At 68.3% G+C, this 16,771-nt stretch overlaps 1 protein-coding gene across 4 annotated transcripts; it reads right to left on the bottom strand.

Annotated features, from left to right (window-relative positions):
• Window positions 1-587: 587 nt before the first annotated feature.
• STAT3 (signal transducer and activator of transcription 3) lies at window positions 588-16,211 on the bottom strand. Of its 4 annotated transcripts, none has more exons than XM_066981728.1 (24): window positions 16,061-16,211; window positions 10,288-10,434; window positions 9,612-9,756; window positions 9,362-9,460; window positions 8,968-9,063; window positions 8,795-8,876; window positions 8,270-8,364; window positions 7,926-8,077; window positions 7,295-7,453; window positions 7,079-7,171; window positions 6,412-6,471; window positions 6,131-6,160; window positions 5,904-5,997; window positions 5,770-5,817; window positions 5,403-5,486; window positions 5,060-5,158; window positions 4,751-4,886; window positions 4,472-4,524; window positions 4,287-4,381; window positions 3,861-4,000; window positions 3,312-3,524; window positions 2,991-3,033; window positions 2,578-2,690; window positions 588-2,463 (listed from the first exon to the last, which is right to left on the bottom strand). In XM_066981728.1, the coding sequence occupies exons 2-24, from the start codon at window positions 10,413-10,415 to the stop codon at window positions 2,408-2,410; spliced, it is 2,313 nt and encodes a 770-aa protein (XP_066837829.1). In that variant the 5' UTR covers window positions 10,416-10,434; window positions 16,061-16,211; the 3' UTR covers window positions 588-2,407. The 4 variants fall into 4 exon arrangements, with proteins under 4 accessions (XP_066837829.1, XP_066837828.1, XP_047907828.2 ...); XM_066981727.1 differs by having other exon boundaries at window positions 3,309-3,524; window positions 16,061-16,210; XM_048051871.2 differs by lacking the exon at window positions 16,061-16,211 and adding an exon at window positions 11,729-12,098 and having other exon boundaries at window positions 3,309-3,524.
• Window positions 16,212-16,771: the final 560 nt, after the last annotated feature.

Genomic DNA, 16,771 nt, shown 5'->3' with positions numbered 1-16,771 from the left:
TAGCCCAGATGGGAGCGGGATGCTGCAGGGGGGGGGCAGCTCCAGGGCCCCTCCAGCACCTCAGGGGAGCGCAGGGCAGAGGGGATCGGGGGATTTATTGCGCGTGACCTGCATGAAAATCCCCCTGCTAATCCCGCCCCGACGCAGCAGTGATCTCTCCCCTCTTGGTCTCGCCCCAGCCCCGCATCCATCCCGCTGCTGCCCCCACCCTCCTGCTGTGCAGGGGACATGGGCGGAGGTGCAGCAGCTCCAGGGGGAAGCCCTGCAGGAGACTGGGGGGGCTCAGCCCAGTCCTACAACCCCCAGCCCCATAAATTCCCCCCCCCCCCCCCCCCCCAGGGCTGCAGCTCCCCGGCGCAGCAGCGCTCGCTGCAGGCTCCGGCACCTCCCCACGAGAGGGCAGGGCAGGCCCGCGCTGCAGCGCTGCAGGGCCCCAACGCAGCCGCCTTGGGCTAAAAACCTTGCAAAAAGGGGGCTGGGGGGGGGCCCAACCCCATCCCTTCCACCCGCAGCCTCCCCACCAGCGCTGCGCCCACCCTGGGAAGCGGCCCAAGGACCACGAGTTCCGAGATGCGCGGGAGAGCCGGTCGCTTCAGAGCCTTTTATTTTGGAGAAAGTTAAAGCCTGTAGATACAGCAATACAATATACAAAAAAATAAAATTTTTTACAGTATTGAAAGTTGCCCAGGGCTACGGTGACTGCAGCTGGAGGCAGCTACGCGCCAGCACGGGGACAAGCAACGAGCATCCCCCCTCGTCCCCTCTGAGCACCTACCGACTCCAAAGGGCCACCGTCCTGGCCCCGAGGGCCACCGTCCTGGCCCCGAGGGGGGCCACGACCAACTCCGCAGCCCTCTTCCCCCTTTCCCGGGGCGCGGGACGGATCCTGCCCTGCCCACGACACTGCCCTCTGGCTCCCTGCCTGATCCCGACCAGCACGGCCCGGGGGGGCAGGAGGGCTGTGCGGGCACCCCGGCACTGCTACGGGGTAGAAAAGCCAGAGCCGTGCCCCGAAGCCACCATGCAGAGCCCCCCTGCCCCACAGCATGGCCATGGGTACGGACAGCTGAGCATCTCTCCCCCCCCCACAACCAAGACCTGCACACCCCCGTGCTGCTGCCCCCACTAAGACGTCTCTGCTGGTGCCAGCACCTCTGGGTCCCACCGCTCTGCCCCGAAGTGCACGCACCCCCGTGCCACCCCGCAGCCCCCGGTACCAAAAGGGGCTCCCAGCTGCTCTCACGCTGCCTCTCCCCGCATCTCCTTGGCCACCAGCATCTCGTTCAGACCGGGGCTGAACCAAAAAGCCTGTGCCCGGGAAGGGCAGGAGGGCTGCCCCAGGCTGGGGGGGCACAGAGCAGCTTCTCCAACCCTCCTGGAGCTGCAGCATCGCCTTCCTACGGCCCCCAGCAGCCTCCTCCCCTTCATCCGCCCCGCTCCCTCCAACCCTCGCCACCTCCTAGCATCACAGCCACAGCCGACCCCGGCCTCGGTGCCGCACCAAGCCCCCGAGGAGCTGCAAGCCCCCTGCCCGGGCCACCACGAGCCACGTCGGAGGGGAGAGGGCCGAGCCCGGCCACGCACCGCTGGTCCCTAAAGAGACCCGAGATGCAATCGCTGCGCGCTCGCGGTGCTGGGACACTTCGCCCCCGTTCCCCAGGGAGCTCTGCCCAGCAGGGAAAGCGGCCGTGCCCGGGGCTGCCGCATCTCACCGCGTCCTTCTGCCCACAGCAGGAGGGCAGCGGCCAGCACGGGCAGCTACCGAAGCTCCCTGCTCCCGGCAGAGCCCCCGAGGACGGGGACGGACAACTGGGCTCAGCGCGGAGCCGCTCGCGGGTCCTGGGGCCAGGGGGAGGCGCAGGGGCGAGCCCCCTCCGCCAGCTCCCGGGGGGGCTGCTGGGGGGGGACCCGTGGCACAGCGGGTAACCCCCGGAGGAGATTAGGGCTGGCTGGTGCCCTCTCAGCCCCGCGGAGGAGAATCCGGGCTCGCGGGATGGCCGCGGGGTTTTGGGCGCTGGCGGTCAGGGGGGGGGGCAGCGTTCAGCAGCACGGCAGGGGCTGCGGAAGCGTTGGTAAGAACCGAGGCTGCGATTGGAGGCTGAGAGGCACTTGAATGAGCAAAACAAGGATTAAAAAAAAAAAAAAACTGGTACGGAAGGAAATAGAAAAAAGGTTCTACACCCCCCCCCCTCGTCCCCCCCCCCCCCAAAAGAGGCGACAGCCAGCACCACCGCCGAGAGGGGGGTGTTCGGGCGGGTCAAAGGAGGAGGCGGTGGCAGGGATCACGGCCCCCAGCTCCTCCTGAGAAAAGGCCCAGAGCAGACAAGACCTAACGGGGTGAGGCCGGGGGACGACGGGGAGCCGGGCAGCCCGAGCCGGGGGGGCCCCGCGAGCAGGGGGCAGCACGTCACATCGGCGAAGAAGCGCACTCCGGGGTCAGCTCCATGTCGAAGGTCAGCGACTCTGGGGGAAGCAAAGGCAAGGGGGGGGGTTACAGGGGGCCGCATCCTGATCCCTCAAGGCTCCAGCCGCCGCCAGGCTGCCCTCGGGTGCTGGGTCCCCCCCCCCCAGGCTCACCGAACTGGCCGCCCGCGTTGGCCTCGGCCCCCTCGCTGCTGTTGCCGAACTGCATGAGCGAGTCCAGGGTGCGCGGGGACATGGGCAGGTCGATGGTGTTGCTGAAGGAGGTGCTGGCAGAAGGAGGGGAAAGCAAAGAAACCACCCGAGTCAGGGCCTGGCCGGAGCTCTCCGACACCCCCTGCCCTCCCCCCGGAGGGCCCCAGGGCGCAGTGCAGCCGGGCTGGGCGCTCTCGGGGAGGAAAGGGGCCCCCGGAGGGGGAGAACGGGCTTCGGGAACCTGGCTCAGCACCGCTGCGCTCTCCCCCTTCGCAGGCAGGGAGCCCCAAGGCACCCGGGGCAAAGCAGCTGTGAGAAAGAACCCCCCCCAGCCAAGGCTGAATGGGTTTAGAGACACCCCCGGGAACACTTACGGGGTGACACAGATGAACTTGGTCTTTAGATAGGGAGCAGCACCTGCAGGGGAGAGAGCAGCCTCGTCACCAGCTGCCGGAGGAACAACTCCTGTCCCCAGAGGGGCACAGCCCTGCAGGCAGCCCCCAGGCACTGCCCGGACCCCGCAGGGTCCCCGGACCCTCCCCAGACCCCGCAGGGTCCCCGGACCCTCCCGTAACCACCACGGCATCCCCCTGCTGGAGAGGGCTCTTCCACCACGGTGCCGTCCCTGCAGCCACCCCGCGACCCGTCCGAAAGCGGGCAGGAGCCACGCTGAGACGCGGAAAGTCAACGACTACCTGTGTCGGTAGCTTCCGAGTGCTCCTGGCTCTCGGAGCGGCAGTACTTCCCGAACGCCTCCTCCTTGGGGATGTCCGGGTACAGGTACACCAGGGGGGACACCAGGATGTTGGTGGCGTCCATGATCTTGTAGCCCATGATGATCTCGGCGAACGACATGCTGTTCAGCTGCTGCTTGGTGTAAGGCTCCACGGACTGGATCTGGGTTTTCCCTGTACAAGGAGGCTTCAGACGCAGGGCACGACACCTGCGCTCCTCGGGAGAAGGCAGGGACTTTCCTCAAACACCCCGGGGACGGGACGGAGCAGCCTGGGGAGGCACCCGGCGGGGGCAGGACAGACCCGCACGGCGGTTTCAGTGCCACGGGAAACGGCTCCACGCGGCCAGGGGGCACCCAGGACGCAGAAAGCAGCGGAAAGGGCACCCGGGCTCAAACAATTAACCAGGGAGAGGGCCCAGCGGGACGAGGACAAGGGAAAATGTCTCATCAGGGGGCCCCGAGCCCCTTCTGGAGGTGGGGGGGGAGCGGCGCGCCCGGGACGACGTACCGCTGATGTCCTTCTCCACCCAGGTGAAGGTGATGCCGCCCTCCTTGCTGCTCTCGCTGAAGCGCAGCAGGAAGGTGCCCGGAGGCTTGGTGCTCAGGATGGCTCGCTCCCGCTCCTTGCTGATGAAGCCCATGATGTACCTGGGGGCAGGGAGCAAGGCGGGGGGGGGTCAGGGCACCGGGGAAGGTGTCCCAGGGCTTGAATCCTGCCGGTTCTCCGCACGGGCAGCAGCCGCCAGCAGAGCCACCGACATTTAGGGGACGGTTTGGGGATTCCCAGGGGTTTTCGCCCTGAACCAGCCGACAGGGCTCGGACAGAAAAGGCAGCCCAGGAAAGCCGGCCTGCCCCTGAACCCCCCCTTCCAACGGGACAGGACTCAGGGGTCCCCAGCCGCAGATGACCGGATCGACGCTGGCTGAGGCTCACCCTTCGTTCCACAGCGCCAGGATGTATTTCTTCACCAGGTCAATGATGTTGTCCAGCCAGACCCAAAACGAGAAGCCTTTGCCAGCCATGTTCTCCTGCGGAAGAGAGCAGAGAGGCTGGGAGGACAGCTCGGAGGGGGGGAGGCGGCCAAGCGGAGGCACCGGGGGGGGAAGAGGGACTCGCACCTTGCAGAACTTGGCCCAGGTGATCTGACAGCCCGAGTAATTCACGCCTGGCCCTGGCAGAGAAGAACAGGAGCGTCAATTTTTGGTTGCCACTCCCAAAATTACCATTTCCAGACAGCAACTGAAAGCTTTACGGTGTTTGGGGGGGGGAAAACCAAGCAGCTAAAATTGACAGCTTCCTTCCCAGACACCCTGATCTTGCCGCTGCACCGCGTTTTTACAGGCAGGGAGCAGCCAGGAGGGGTGGCAGCGAGAGGCAGGACGCCCACGGCAGGTTACCGAGAAGTTTTTCTGCCAGCGTCGTCAGCTGCTCGATGCTGAGGCCTCGCTTGGTGGTGGAGGAGAACTGCCAGCTCAGCACCTCCGCCACCTGGTCCCATGTCCCGATGGGGGGCTTGGTGAAGAAGTTGACGTTCTGCGGGAGGGAAAACGCAGCCCCTGAGCAGGACGAGGGGGCAGGAGCAGGGCCGGGTCCTGGAGCCAGCCCTGCTGATGGGGCTGAGCAGTTTTTCTGCCTGCCAGCCAGGATGCTGTGGCCCGAAGCAAGCCCCGCTCCTCCGGCAGCCGCCGCGCGCTGCTGGGCCCTACCTTGGGGTTGTTGGTCAGCATGTTGTACCACAGGATGGACGCCCAGGCATTGGGCATCTGGCAGATGTTCGAGATGACCACCACGGGCAGCGAGTGGGTCTGCAAAGAGAAGACGCGACCACGGGCTGGGACGTCTCACCGACCCGCGACCTGAGCTCCGTGCTGCCTTGCCAGCCAGCCTCCCCAGCCCGGACACATCCAGCAGAGCGGGGCACAGCTCCAGAAAGCCCTCGGGCTGCAGATCTGCCTCCTGGGCTTCACTTCTGAGAGAGCAGAGGGCGCCCCGAGCTGCTCCTCCGCAGCGAGGCACGGCCCACAGCCGTGCAGCTACCCCACGGCTCACCTCCAGGTCGATCTTCAGCCCCTGGTGATACACCTCCGTCTCGAAGGTGATGAGGTGCAGCTCCTCGGTCACAATCAGAGAGGCCTGGGGGGGGAGGAGGACACGGTGAGCCCACGGGAGACACCTGCCCTCAGCCCGAGGCACGGTGCTGATGGGGTCCGGGCGGGCAGGGCTGGGCTGGCAGCTGCCAACGTGCCAGGGGGTGCCACGGACACCCCCCTGGGGCAATCCCTGCTTCCCCCATGGTTTAACTGGGAGGAGACGCAGGGAAGGAGATGCAGCGATGGCTCCGGCTGCCCTGCGCAGAGCTGCCGGCAAAGGGCTCTCCTTGCCGGGACCCCCCCCCCCAGAAAAAAAAAAAACTTACATCGCAGTTGGCTCTGCCTCCGTTCCCGCACCGCTGCTCCCGCAGGGTCTGCGGAGGGAAGGAAGAGGCTGAAGCATCGCCACGAGGGCAACACGGCCCCGGCAGGAGCAGCCCCGGGGGCTCGCGGCACCTACCAGGTGCTTGAACTCCGCCGAGAGGCTGCCGTTGTTGGACTCCTCCATGTTCATGACCTTGGTGTTTGTCCCCAGGATGTTAAACTTCCGGGACCTCAAAAGAGGAAAAGACACAGCGTGGCTGGCGGCCTCCTCGGGGCGAACGTGCGGTAGGACATTTGCCAAGGTTAAAAGCAGAAGCAAGCAAGAAAGGAAGAAAAAAAAAAAAGAGAAACCATTGCGCTTACCCCCGCAGTGCTGCGACATCACCAGAGTCCCTAGGAAAGGGAAGAGAGACAAGCCGTCACGGCCACAGCCTTCCTGCACTGGTGGGGTGGGGGACAGCGGCACGGCATCGAGTCCCACGACCCCCCCAGGCTGTCCCCACAACTTGGGAACGGATCTCGGGGACCCACGGCCACCCTGCGCCTTCCCCTTCTACTTGGGGCCACGTTGGCCCTAAGTGCAGGAACACGTCCGACCCCAAAACCTCCACGCAGCGCTTCCAGGGTGAGAGCACAGGACTCACTTGTCGATGCAGACTTTGATTTTCAGCTGGTAATTCAGCTCTGGAAACTTCACCAACAACCTGCGGAGCGAGCAGAGCGCGAGCATCAACATCCGAAGCCCAGCAGGACGCGGCACCGCCCGGCTCCTCTGGCACCCCTAAACCCCTCTGCACACAGGGCTGTGGCACGTCACCCCGACACCCGCCCCCAAAAGGGGACTGCTGCTCCCCTAAGCCCCCCAAAGAGGGCTTGTTCTGGCTGCTGGCTGCCCACATCAGGCAGATTTTGCCCCGAGCAAACCCCATCTGTGCTGCCCTGCGGCCAGAGGCTGCCTCGTGCCAAAGAGGGGCACGGAGGGGTGGAGAAGAAGCTCGAGGTGTCACTGCAGGGGCTCCCTGCAGAGGGACGCAGGCCAGATGAGAGGCATCTGGCCGGGGTGTGCTGACGCTTCCCGCCGGCCGCCCCCGCAGCGGGATTTACCAGAACCCTGCCTGCCTCCAGGAACGCGGCACAGCCCCGGCCAGCAGCCACGGTCCCTGCCCTGAGTCACCCAGGCTGTGCTCCAGCAGCATCAGCCTGCAGGGAGCCCTTCCAGGGGCTCCCTCCAGCTCCCCTCCAGGGAGGCTGGGTCTGCAGCAGCATCCCCGGCTCCTGTCCCCCTCCTGCAGCACGGAGCCGGCGACCGACCTGACTTTGGTGGTGAACTGCACGCCGGTTTTGATGACCAGGGGCCGGTCGGGATGCATGGGCATGCAGGGCTGCCTCTCCACCACGAAGGCGCTGTAGGAGACGACAAGAAGCGCCGTCAAAGCTCAGCGCCCTCCCGGCGCGCCCGGTGCTCGCTCCTCAACGCGCTGCCCGCGACCGAGGAGCTGCCCCCGGCTCCCTCCCAGCCCCCGGCACCTTTTCATCAGGTTCCTGAAGAGCTCCACGATCCGCTCCTCCAGCATGGGCCGGTGCTGGACGATGGGGTCGCCCTTGTAGGACACTTTCTGTTGCAGCTCTTCCAGCTTCTTGATCTGCTGCCGGGTCTGTAGCTGCGATTCGGCGAGAGAGGTTATCCTAGGGGAGCAGGAAGAACCAGCGTTAGCTCCGGGTGCCGAGCACCTGCACAGCCCCAGCCTACAGAGCCCTGCACAGCCCCGACCTACGGAGCCCTCCTCTTCCCTTGCTCGTGCACGAGAGGCCGCTCGCCGTACCGAAGCGGCAGAGAACAGAACGTGCCTGCAGCTCCTGGCTCAGGGCATTTTTCTAGGCTGTGCACCACGAAAGAAGCCCGCCTGCGCCACGCTCAAGGGGCGCAGCAGCCAAGGGCTCACAAACAGCGGTGCTGGGCTGGGGATTTCTTACACCCGAACCCCCCCCAAGCCTGGGGCTCACCAGCCCCGCGCTATCAGGATCACCGAGCGGTGATTACCTCTGTGCCTGGGGGCATCAGTGACCACTTTGGCAGGACGCTGCCGGAGGCAGAGCTCATTTCCACGCGACCGCTGCCTCCCTGGGGACCGACACAAGCCCCAGGCGGCTCTCTTACCAGTTCTCGAGCCGGTCTAAGCAGATATTTGGTGGGCCACCGATGCAAGCAATTTGCTGCCGTCTCTTCCAGTCTGCCAGCTCCTCGTCTGCCAGCATCTTCTGCACGTACTCCATGGCTGACAGCAGGCCAGCCAGCTCGCTTACGATACCCTGTCAAAAAGGAAAGCAGACCTTCAGCTCCCTCTGACACCCCCCAAAACCTGCAAGTTTCACACTCACGAGACGCGAAGTTGCCCAAGGCCGTATTTCCAGGGCTGCTCCATGCACAAACCCCAAACCCACGTCCCAGACAAAGGCACTTCCGTGCCCCGGGGGATCTGGAGGGCCAGGGGCACGACGTACCCTTCGCATCTGGTCCAGCGCGGTGAGCATCTGCTCCAGCTGCTGCATCTTCTGCCGCGTCACCGACTGATTGTTCCCGTTCAGATCCTGCATGTCTGCGTGAAGAGGAGACAGCGCTTCAGCCGAGCACGCTCCTCCTGCCCCCCCAAACGTCACACAAAGAAAAGACTTCACGGCTGGCTGCGAAGGAGCAGGCACTCAGAAAGGTGTCTGTATTTTAGCAGCGAGCTCCTGCTGCCAGCGCTGCCTCCGAGCACCTGGCTGGCATTCCTGCACACCCAGCAGCGCTACCACCTCCCCGCAGCCATTCTCCCTTGGGGATAGAGCTCTGGTTCAGCTCCCACAGAGGCTATATCAGGGGCAGAAACAAAACCCAAGCTCTCTCCAATCAACATGCAAATGCCCGGAGCTTAAAACACCCCCAAGGCCTGGGGAGGAGGCAGGAAGGGCTGGAACATGCCCCCCAGCAATGCTCCTTGCAGGAACACATTTCGGCTTTGCCAGATGCTAACGAGCTTCCATTACCCCCTTGGCTTTTCAAAGTCTTGTAGTTAAAATCAAAGTCATCCTGGAGATTCTCCACCACTTTCATCTTCTGCTCCAGATCCTGCAAGGCGAGAGAGGCAGGAATTTGCTCCAGGCACTCGATCCCGGCGGTGCTGCGGGGAGAGGAGGCGGTGTCCGGGCAGCACCCTTACCTGCACCCTCTTCCTCACATCCTGCAGGTGCTGCTCCAGCATCTGCTGCTTTTCTGTCACCACGGCTGCTGTCGGATGCGTCGCCTGCCCTCCTTGCTGCGGAGGGGACAAGGGGGGGTGTTAGAAAGGGGCCGTGACCCGATGGGACAAGGTTCTGCAGGGAGGGTCTTTGTCCCCTCACTAAAAAAGCCAGGGGCGGAGCGCCCAGGAGGCAGCCCGGAGAGCAGGGGGTCGGGCGCCCTTCCCTGCAGCCCGCCCACCCCTCTGCACCACCACTGCTGAAGGCAGCGAGCAGGGGGGCTTCGGGCTGGAGCTTCCCAGCGGCACCGGGAACCTGCCCAGCGCCACGGGGCGGGCGGCAGGATGGTGGCCCCAGGACACCCGAGCCCCTTACCTGGGCTGCGGTGGCAGCTGTCTGCAGGAGCCGGGACTCTTCCCAGAGGCAGCGAGCCACGATGCGAGCTATTTCCATCGGCTTCTCCAGATACCTGCTCTGTAAACCGGTCAGATCCTCAACGTTAGCCTCCAAAACCCAGCTCCCGGCGTCCCCGCACGCTCGCGAACAGAAGGTTTGCGAGCTGTGCCCGGGGAGCCGCCGGGCACCCGCGCCCGAGGGAAAACCGAACGGGGAGCTCCCGCCTCACCTGCAGGAACTGCTTGATGCGCCGCAGGTTGTGCTGGTACAGGACGTTGGACTCCTGCAGGAAGCGGCTGTACTGCTGGTCGATCTCCCCCAGCAGGTTGTGGAACACCAGAGTGGCGTGCGACTCCTTGTTGGCGGCGTACGCCCTGCGCGGGGGGGGGAGAACAAACGGTGAGTCCCGGTGCCCCGGGGGCAGAGGCACGGCAGCGCCCAGTGCCCCCCCGCGGGGTTTAGCATCCCTAACCCACGCCGGGACGGCAGCCAGAGCAGGCTCACGTTTGCTCGGCACCAATAAACTGAGGCAAGCGACCGCAGGGTGCTGGAGGCGTCCCGGATTCGCGCACGGACAGCACGCCCCAGCACCGCACCGGTCCCCCGTGGCCTCCGGAGGGGACGCGGGAGCTTGCGGCTCCATTTCATCCTCGTTTGCAACAGAGGGCGAGGGAAACCGGCCCTGGGTGGGGACAGCCCTGCTTTGGACCTCCCCTGGCCTGAGGTCTGATGCCACCCACGCAGAATCCCGCTCCCTTTTGTGCCACGGGCATCTCGGGGAGAAAAAGCAGCCCGGCCACGCCAAGGGGAGCTGGCAGAGCTCCCCCGGGGCTCCCCGGCACCCGCCAGCACCCAGGCCAGTGTCCCGAGCACGGTCCGTACAGCAGAGCTCGGCGGCGCCTTACCAGTCCTGGCTCTCAATCCACGGGGCCAGGAACTGCCGCAGCTCCATGGGGAAGCTGTCGCTGTAGAGCTGGTGGAGCTGCTCCAGGTAGCGCGTGTCGAGCTGCTGCAGCTGGTTCCACTGCGCCATCCTGGCCGGCTCCGGAGACCTGGGGGGGGACAGGGGGTGGGTCGGGTCAGAACAGCCCGCCCTCAGCCTGCGGGAAACCCTGCACGGCCCCGAGGGGAACGGAGAAGAGCTAAAAGAGACGGCTGGGACCGGCCGTGTGCCCGAGGGGCTGAGGCAGGGGGCTCTGCGGTGACCCCAGGCACGAGCAGGAGGGGGCTCCCTGCCTGTCCTCGGCACCCAGCGAGGCAGGACCACGGCCAGACGGTTTTCCCCCCCGCCCTAAGGACCCACGAGCGCACCGGCACGGCTCCGTCTCGGCAGGGAGCGCAGCACAACGCAGCAGCTTGCCGTGGAAGCCGCAGCTCCCCGCGCGCTGAGCACCAGGACGGCTTTCTGCTCATCCCAGCGGCTGACGTCTGGCGCCTGGGGGGGGCGGGAGGGGGGGGCTCGGGCACCGCACGCAGCCCCCAGCCATCACCCCTTTGGCCGCGTGGGGAACGCAGCTCGCACACCGGGGCAGAACTGGCAGGGTCGAGATGGCAAAGCGAGCACTCGGCACCGCAGCGTGGGGAGCCCTGGCTCTCCCCTCCGCTGAGCTGGAGCTGCCAGCCCCGATGCCCCCCTCCTCGTCCCCGCCGAGCCCCCGGGGTCCCAGCCCCGATGCCCCCTTCCTCGTCCCCGCCGAGCCCCCGGGGACCGAGCGCCCCCGGCTCTGGGTGCAGGCGCCGCTGTCGTCACCGGCACAGGGCCCTGCGTCGAGAGGAGGCGGAACCACAGACCCAAACCACAGCGCCGGCGAGGGCATAAGTGAGCAAAAAAGTGCGTGTTTTGGGGGCGGGGTGGGGGGGGTGGGGAAGCCCTGCTGGCACCGGCCGTGTTTGTGCGCCAAGCGCCGAACCTGCCCTGTCCCCGGGAGCCCAGGCCACACGGGGAAGACACACCGGGGCACCGGGCTGCTCGGCACGCAGCGGCACCGCGCCGGCTCCGGGGTCTTGGCGTGAAATCCGGCCGCAAACGAGCAGGTTCTGCTGCTGCCGGGGAGCTGGAGAAAGCCCAGGTCCTGCCCCCCTGCCTTTGCACCCCGTGCCAGGAGATTAACCCGAAATAGCTGAGGTCGGAGCAGGGGGCCCAGGGCGCAGAGCTGCGCCCCCGCCTCCCCCACTCGATTTCGGGGTCGTGCAAACCCGGAGGACTTGTACAAGCTCGGGCAGGCCCGGAGCCTCGCTTGGGTTTCCTCGCAAAAAAAAACCAAACCAAACAAAACAAAAACCATTTCCCCAAACGCTGCCTTCAGCCAAACTTCCTCCCGGAGAGAGGCACCAGAGCTTTCCTACCTTCTTGCCGGGGGGAAGAGGAGGGGTGTCGGGCATGGAGGTGGCCAGCGAGAGGTGCGGGGCTGTGACCCGGTGCCCGTCCCTGGCACACGCCCTCCGGCCGTCCTGCGCCTGCTCCGGCGGGGCAGGGAAGGAGCTGCGGGGCTTACAGTAAGCGCGGAAGGCGGGGACTGCCGGGAAGCGACAGAAACAAGGAAGGAGCAAATTTCGAGCCCGCCGCTTCGCTGGAAACCGAAGCGAACCCTGAGGAGGGGACGGCGAGGCCGGCGCGCTCGGGAAGCGAAGGCGCCGGGCGGCCGCTTCCCCGCGGGAAGCCGCTCGGTTTTCTGCCCTGGCCACCCCCGGCGAGCGCCACGTCAGCTGGCGGGCGGCCGAGGGGCCGTGCCGCGGCCCAGGAAGTCGCAGGGAGCCTTACCCGAGGGGCACGGGGGCAGCAAGGCGGCCGGGGGGGGGAGAAGCGGAGCCACGGCACCACCGTCGTGCTCGGGGAGGAGGCGGGTGGGAGGAAATCAGCGTTGAGCCCCATCCTCCCGGCTCCAGGATGGGCTGGGAACAGGAGGAGGCAAAGCAGCCAGCCCCGGGGGGCACCGCCGGGTGGGTTTTTATTAGGAAATAAAGCAATGAGCGAAGCCTCAACGCGTCCACCCCCTTAGCTTACCCCCCCGCAAGCTCCGGGCGCGCGGCCGTGCGCGCTCGTGCACGTCTCTGGCAGCGCGGGGGACACGAAGGACGCTGCCCGCGCCCGCGGCTTCGTCACGGCTCCGTGCCACCGCGTCCCCTCCCGTCCCAGAGAGGCTGCTAATCGAGCCGGGCTCAATTATCGGGTTCTCCAAGGGGCTCCGATCACCACCGGCCGAAATCAATGCCAGCTTTCCGGGTGTCTGCTGCACACCGCCTTCCCCTACGTTTTTCGCGAGGTTTTTTTTTTTTTTTAATAAGAGGAGGAAAAAGGGGATATTGTCCTGGGCTGAGACGCGGGGAGACGGCAGGCACCTGGCGAGGGGCTATGAGGGTTTCTACGCCTCCCCGGGCACCACGCAGCCCGGCCGGCAGCGGCAACGCCCGCAGGACGTCGCAGCACGGGGCTGGGTTCAAGGTTCAGCTGCAGAGAAGCCCCACGTGAACGCAGCCTGGGCTCGGTGCAGCAACGGGCGGGAGGAGGAGGCAGGGGCAGGAGCCTGGAGAGAGCCAGGAGCTCCCCCGGCCTGCAGAGCTCCCCCGCGCTCGGGGCACGACCCGGCTCCGTTTAACGGGGCCTTTGCAACCCCAGGGACGTTTGGGTTTTGCATCGCGGCTGCTTGCCGAACGCGGCGGCGAAAGCCCCGTTTCGCAGCTCCCTGCTGGTCGTCCGCATGCCTGCAGCGGCGCGGGGAGGGGGCCGACACCCCCGTTCGCTGCTCCTGGTGCTGGGGGGAAACAAAACGACAAAACACGCGGCCGGCAGGAGCCGGGAACCCGCAACCCACCCGCACCCAGCGCCTCCTGCCCTGTGTTTCCCTGATCCAGTGGGCATCCCCCCAGGGAAGCCCTGACCCGGGCACCGCGGGGTTGAATTCGAGCCCCAAAACGCCCAGGACCAAAACCCCGAAGCAGAGCAGAGCCTGGGGGCAGCGGTGCCTGGGGGGGGGGGGGGGCGCAGGCACGGCGCTCCCTGCCCAAACAGAAGTTGCGTGCGGCGAGAGGCGAAGGCTCGGCCCCGTCCCACCGCAGGCGCCCCTTCGCCGCGCGGGCGGCCGAGGAAGCGGAGGAAGTCCCCGCAGACCGCGCACGCAACGCGAGGGAAAGCGGCCGCGGGGGGGATTTGGGCCCGCGGGGGAGCGGGGCAGCAGCGGCGGCCGGGAGCCGTGCTCGTGGGCAGCCCCGCGGGCTCCCTCTCAGCCCCGTCCTGGCCTCGAGGGATCGAGGAGCAGGCGCGGGAGGCGGTGCTGGGTTTTTACGGCCCCCCCCCCCAGCTCAACGGGGGGCCGGGCCGGCGAAACCTTCAGGCGCTGCTGCGGGGGGAGAGGGCTGGGAACGGCCTCGGGATGCGATTAAACCGTGGGCTCACGGCGAGCGGGACGGCTCCGCCGCCGGGGGTTGATCGGGGGGACGGAGGAGAGGCCGGGGACGTCGGGGAGCGGCCGGCGGCCTCCTGAAAGGGAGCTCCCCCTGCGGCGCAGCAGCCACCTCCAGCGCCGCGGGGCAGCGGCTGTCCTCGAGGAAAAAGGGCCCGGGGATCCCCCCCCCTCGCCGCCCGACTCGGCGGCGTTACCGAAAACGCCATCTCCTTCGCCCAAAGCCCGACGTGGGACCTCTCTCCAGCCCGGCCCCGGCAGCGGGAAGCCTCCCTCGGGCAGATTTGAAGATCCGAGGCCGGGACCTCCCCGATCCCGCTCGTCGCTGGAGCGGAGCCCGAGCGCGGCGCCACGCGGGCCCCGAGGTAAAGGAACCGGCCGGAGCCCGGCACGAAGCTGCCAAAAATCGCCCGAGAGCTCAGGGTCGGCTTTCGTCGGCTCCCCGGCAAGGGCAGAGCTCGGGAGGCGGTGGTGGGAGCCGTAACCCGTGCGGGGCGCCGGGGAGCCGCATCGTGCCGCGGGGCCTCGCGTCTGCTTCTGCGGCCTGGTGGCTGGGGGCATCCCCAGGGACCCCCCCCCCGGCTGCTTCCAGGGGTCCCGCGGGCAGCGTGAGCGGAGAGGAGGCCCCCCCAAAAAATACGGGGTCAGCGGCGAGAGCACCGGCACGCTCCGGACACGGGCCCCCACCCACCGGCAGCGCCTCGAGGTCCCACAGGAGCAGCGGCGGCCGAGGGGCTGGCGAAAAACCCCCTCGAGCGGCTCAGCAGCTGCTAACGAACGCTAAAAAAAAAAAAATAATTAATTAACGAAGCGGCCAAGCGACAGCTCCGGGCAGGCGAGGGCTCGTTTTGCGAAGGAAGGATTTGGAGTAAAAATTCGGAGTTTTCCTCGGCTCTGCTCCGCCGGGGGGGCTTCCAGAGGGAGCCCCGGGGGGGATTTGGGGAAGGGGGTGGCCGCGGCGGGCGGGGGGGGGGGCTCGGGGCAGCCTCAGCGTGGGGCTCCCCCAACCCCCCCGTTCCCAACCGCAGCCCCGACCACGGCGCACGGTGACGGCCGCCACCGCGACGCCCCCGGGGATTTCGGGGTGCGGAGCGGGGCCCGGTGCTCCCACACAGGCAGCGGCGCCCCGGGGCGCTGAAGGGCCCTCCCGGAGAGCCCACCCAGGGCATCCCGGCCTCCCCGGGGCGGGGGCGCAGGCCCAGGACCCCCCCCCACCTCTGCTCCCAGCGGGCGCTCCCCGTGCGGGCCCCGTCCTCCTCCTCCTCCTCATCTTCCTCCTCCTGCCGGGGTCGGCAGCGCTGGACGAGGCCGTGCAGAGCCGCCCCGGGGTACGAGGCGGCCGCCCCGCTCCGGTCCCGCTCCCCACGGGGCCGAACACGGAGCCGAAGCCCGGTCCGGGGCCGAAGCCCCCCGGTGGGTGACGGCCGAAGCCCCCCGGTGGGACACGGCCGAGCAGCGCCAGCCGGGGGGGGGGGGCACGGCCGCAGCCCCGGGCCCCACGAGGGGCACGAAGCCGTTCCCTTACCCCGAACCCAACGAGCGGCCGCGGGACCCTCGGCTCGGGACCGGGACAGCCCCGGGGGCCGCCTCCGGTAACACCCCCCCCCCCCGGTCCGGTAACACCCCGCCCCCTCCGGTGGTAACCCCGGTGCTGTGAAGCCGGGGCTGGCGGCCGCTCCCCGGTGCTGCCCCGCCGCTCCCGGTGCCGTCCCCAAACCGAGGAACCGTCGCCTTGGGGGGCCCCCGGTCAGTCCCGGTCGGTGCCCCCCCCCCCCGGGATTTGCCCCGTGCTTACCGGATCCTCCCCCCCCCGGGGGCTGTCAGAGCGGGGCGCCGCGTTAAAACCCCCCCGGGCTCCCCGAACCTACCCCGGTACTGCAGGGGCGCAACGGGGAACGGGCAACCGGGGACAACCGGAGGGCAGCCGGTACCGAGCGGGGACGGGGCGGGTAGGAGAGCCCCGGTAACACCGGCACGGCGCCCAGGGGGGCTCGGCAGCACGGGGACCTCGCGCCCGCGGCGGCCGGCACCGGAGCCGCGGTCCCGGTTCCCCCCGGTATCCCTTGGTACCTCCCAGTTCCCTCCGGTTCCCTCCCGGTTCCTCCCGGTACCGCCCCGGCTCCCCCCCGTACCTCCCAGTTCCCTTCGGTTCCCCCTCGGTTCCCCCCCGTACCGCCCCGCTACCCCCCGGTTACCCCCCGGTTCCCTCCGGTACCTCCCGGTTCCCCCCCGGTGCTCCCCGCCCCCCCCGGCCCGGCCCCCCCCGCCCCGCGCTCACCGTCGGGCCCGGCCGGGGCGTGGCGGCGGCTCCCGGTACCGGCGACGATCGCGCTCCGCTCCCTGCCCCGAGTGACGCCACCGGCGCTGCCGCCCGCCAGGCCCCGCCCCCCCGCCTCGCGTCACGCCCCTGCCAGCCAATAGCAGCGCGCGGCCCCGCGAGGGACGGGCTGCTGCGAGCCAATCCGCGCGGTCTTCTCCGCGGTGACGTCACGGCGGGGGAGGGGGGGCTGCCCCTCGCTGGCTGTTCCCGGATCTGCGCCTCCTCCCGCCGCGGGGCGGCGCCGGGCGGTGAAGGGAGGGAGGAGCGGGGGGGGGAGCGGCGGGTGCCGGGAAAAGCCGTGCGGGAAACCCGGCTGAGTTCCGGGCAGCGCCGTGACGTCAGCGCGCGGCCCGCCGCCGCCGCCGCCGCCTCTTAAAGGGGCCGCGCCCTTACCGGGGGGGGGCCCCCCCGGGGCACCGGGGTAGCACCGACCCCGCACGGGGCGGCGGAGCCACGAGGCCTGGGGGCGCGGAGCCGAGCCCCGACGAGGCCTGGCTGCCCCGACCGGGCTCCCCAAGGGGCTTTCGGTGGCGGCAGGGGGTGCCCGGTGCCCCCCCCCCCGGTGGGACGGGTGCCCCCGGCCCCGGGCGCTGTGAGCAGGCGGCAGGCCGGTCCTCGTAGGAAAGAGCCTTTATTAGCAGGGCTGCTCACCGGGAGGCAGCCGTAGGG

Source organism: Anser cygnoides, chromosome 22 (genome assembly GCF_040182565.1).
Source record: "Anser cygnoides isolate HZ-2024a breed goose chromosome 22, Taihu_goose_T2T_genome, whole genome shotgun sequence".
Lineage (NCBI taxonomy): Eukaryota > Metazoa > Chordata > Aves > Anseriformes > Anatidae > Anser > Anser cygnoides.
Note: the sequence above shows the minus strand (reverse complement) of the source record. Positions and strands in the feature narration are given on the sequence as shown.

Coding starts and splice junctions, on each gene's coding strand:
- STAT3 (XM_066981727.1), bottom strand. CDS start 10,415: ATGGCGCAGTGGAACCAGCTGCAGCAGCTCGACACGCGCTACCTGGAG. Junction 8,877..8,967: donor ATGTGAGGAAGAGGGTGCAG/GTAAGGGTGCTG, acceptor CTCGCCTTGCAG/GATCTGGAGCAGAAGATGAA. Junction 4,382..4,471: donor CCTGGGCCAAGTTCTGCAAG/GTGCGAGTCCCT, acceptor TCTCTTCCGCAG/GAGAACATGGCTGGCAAAGG.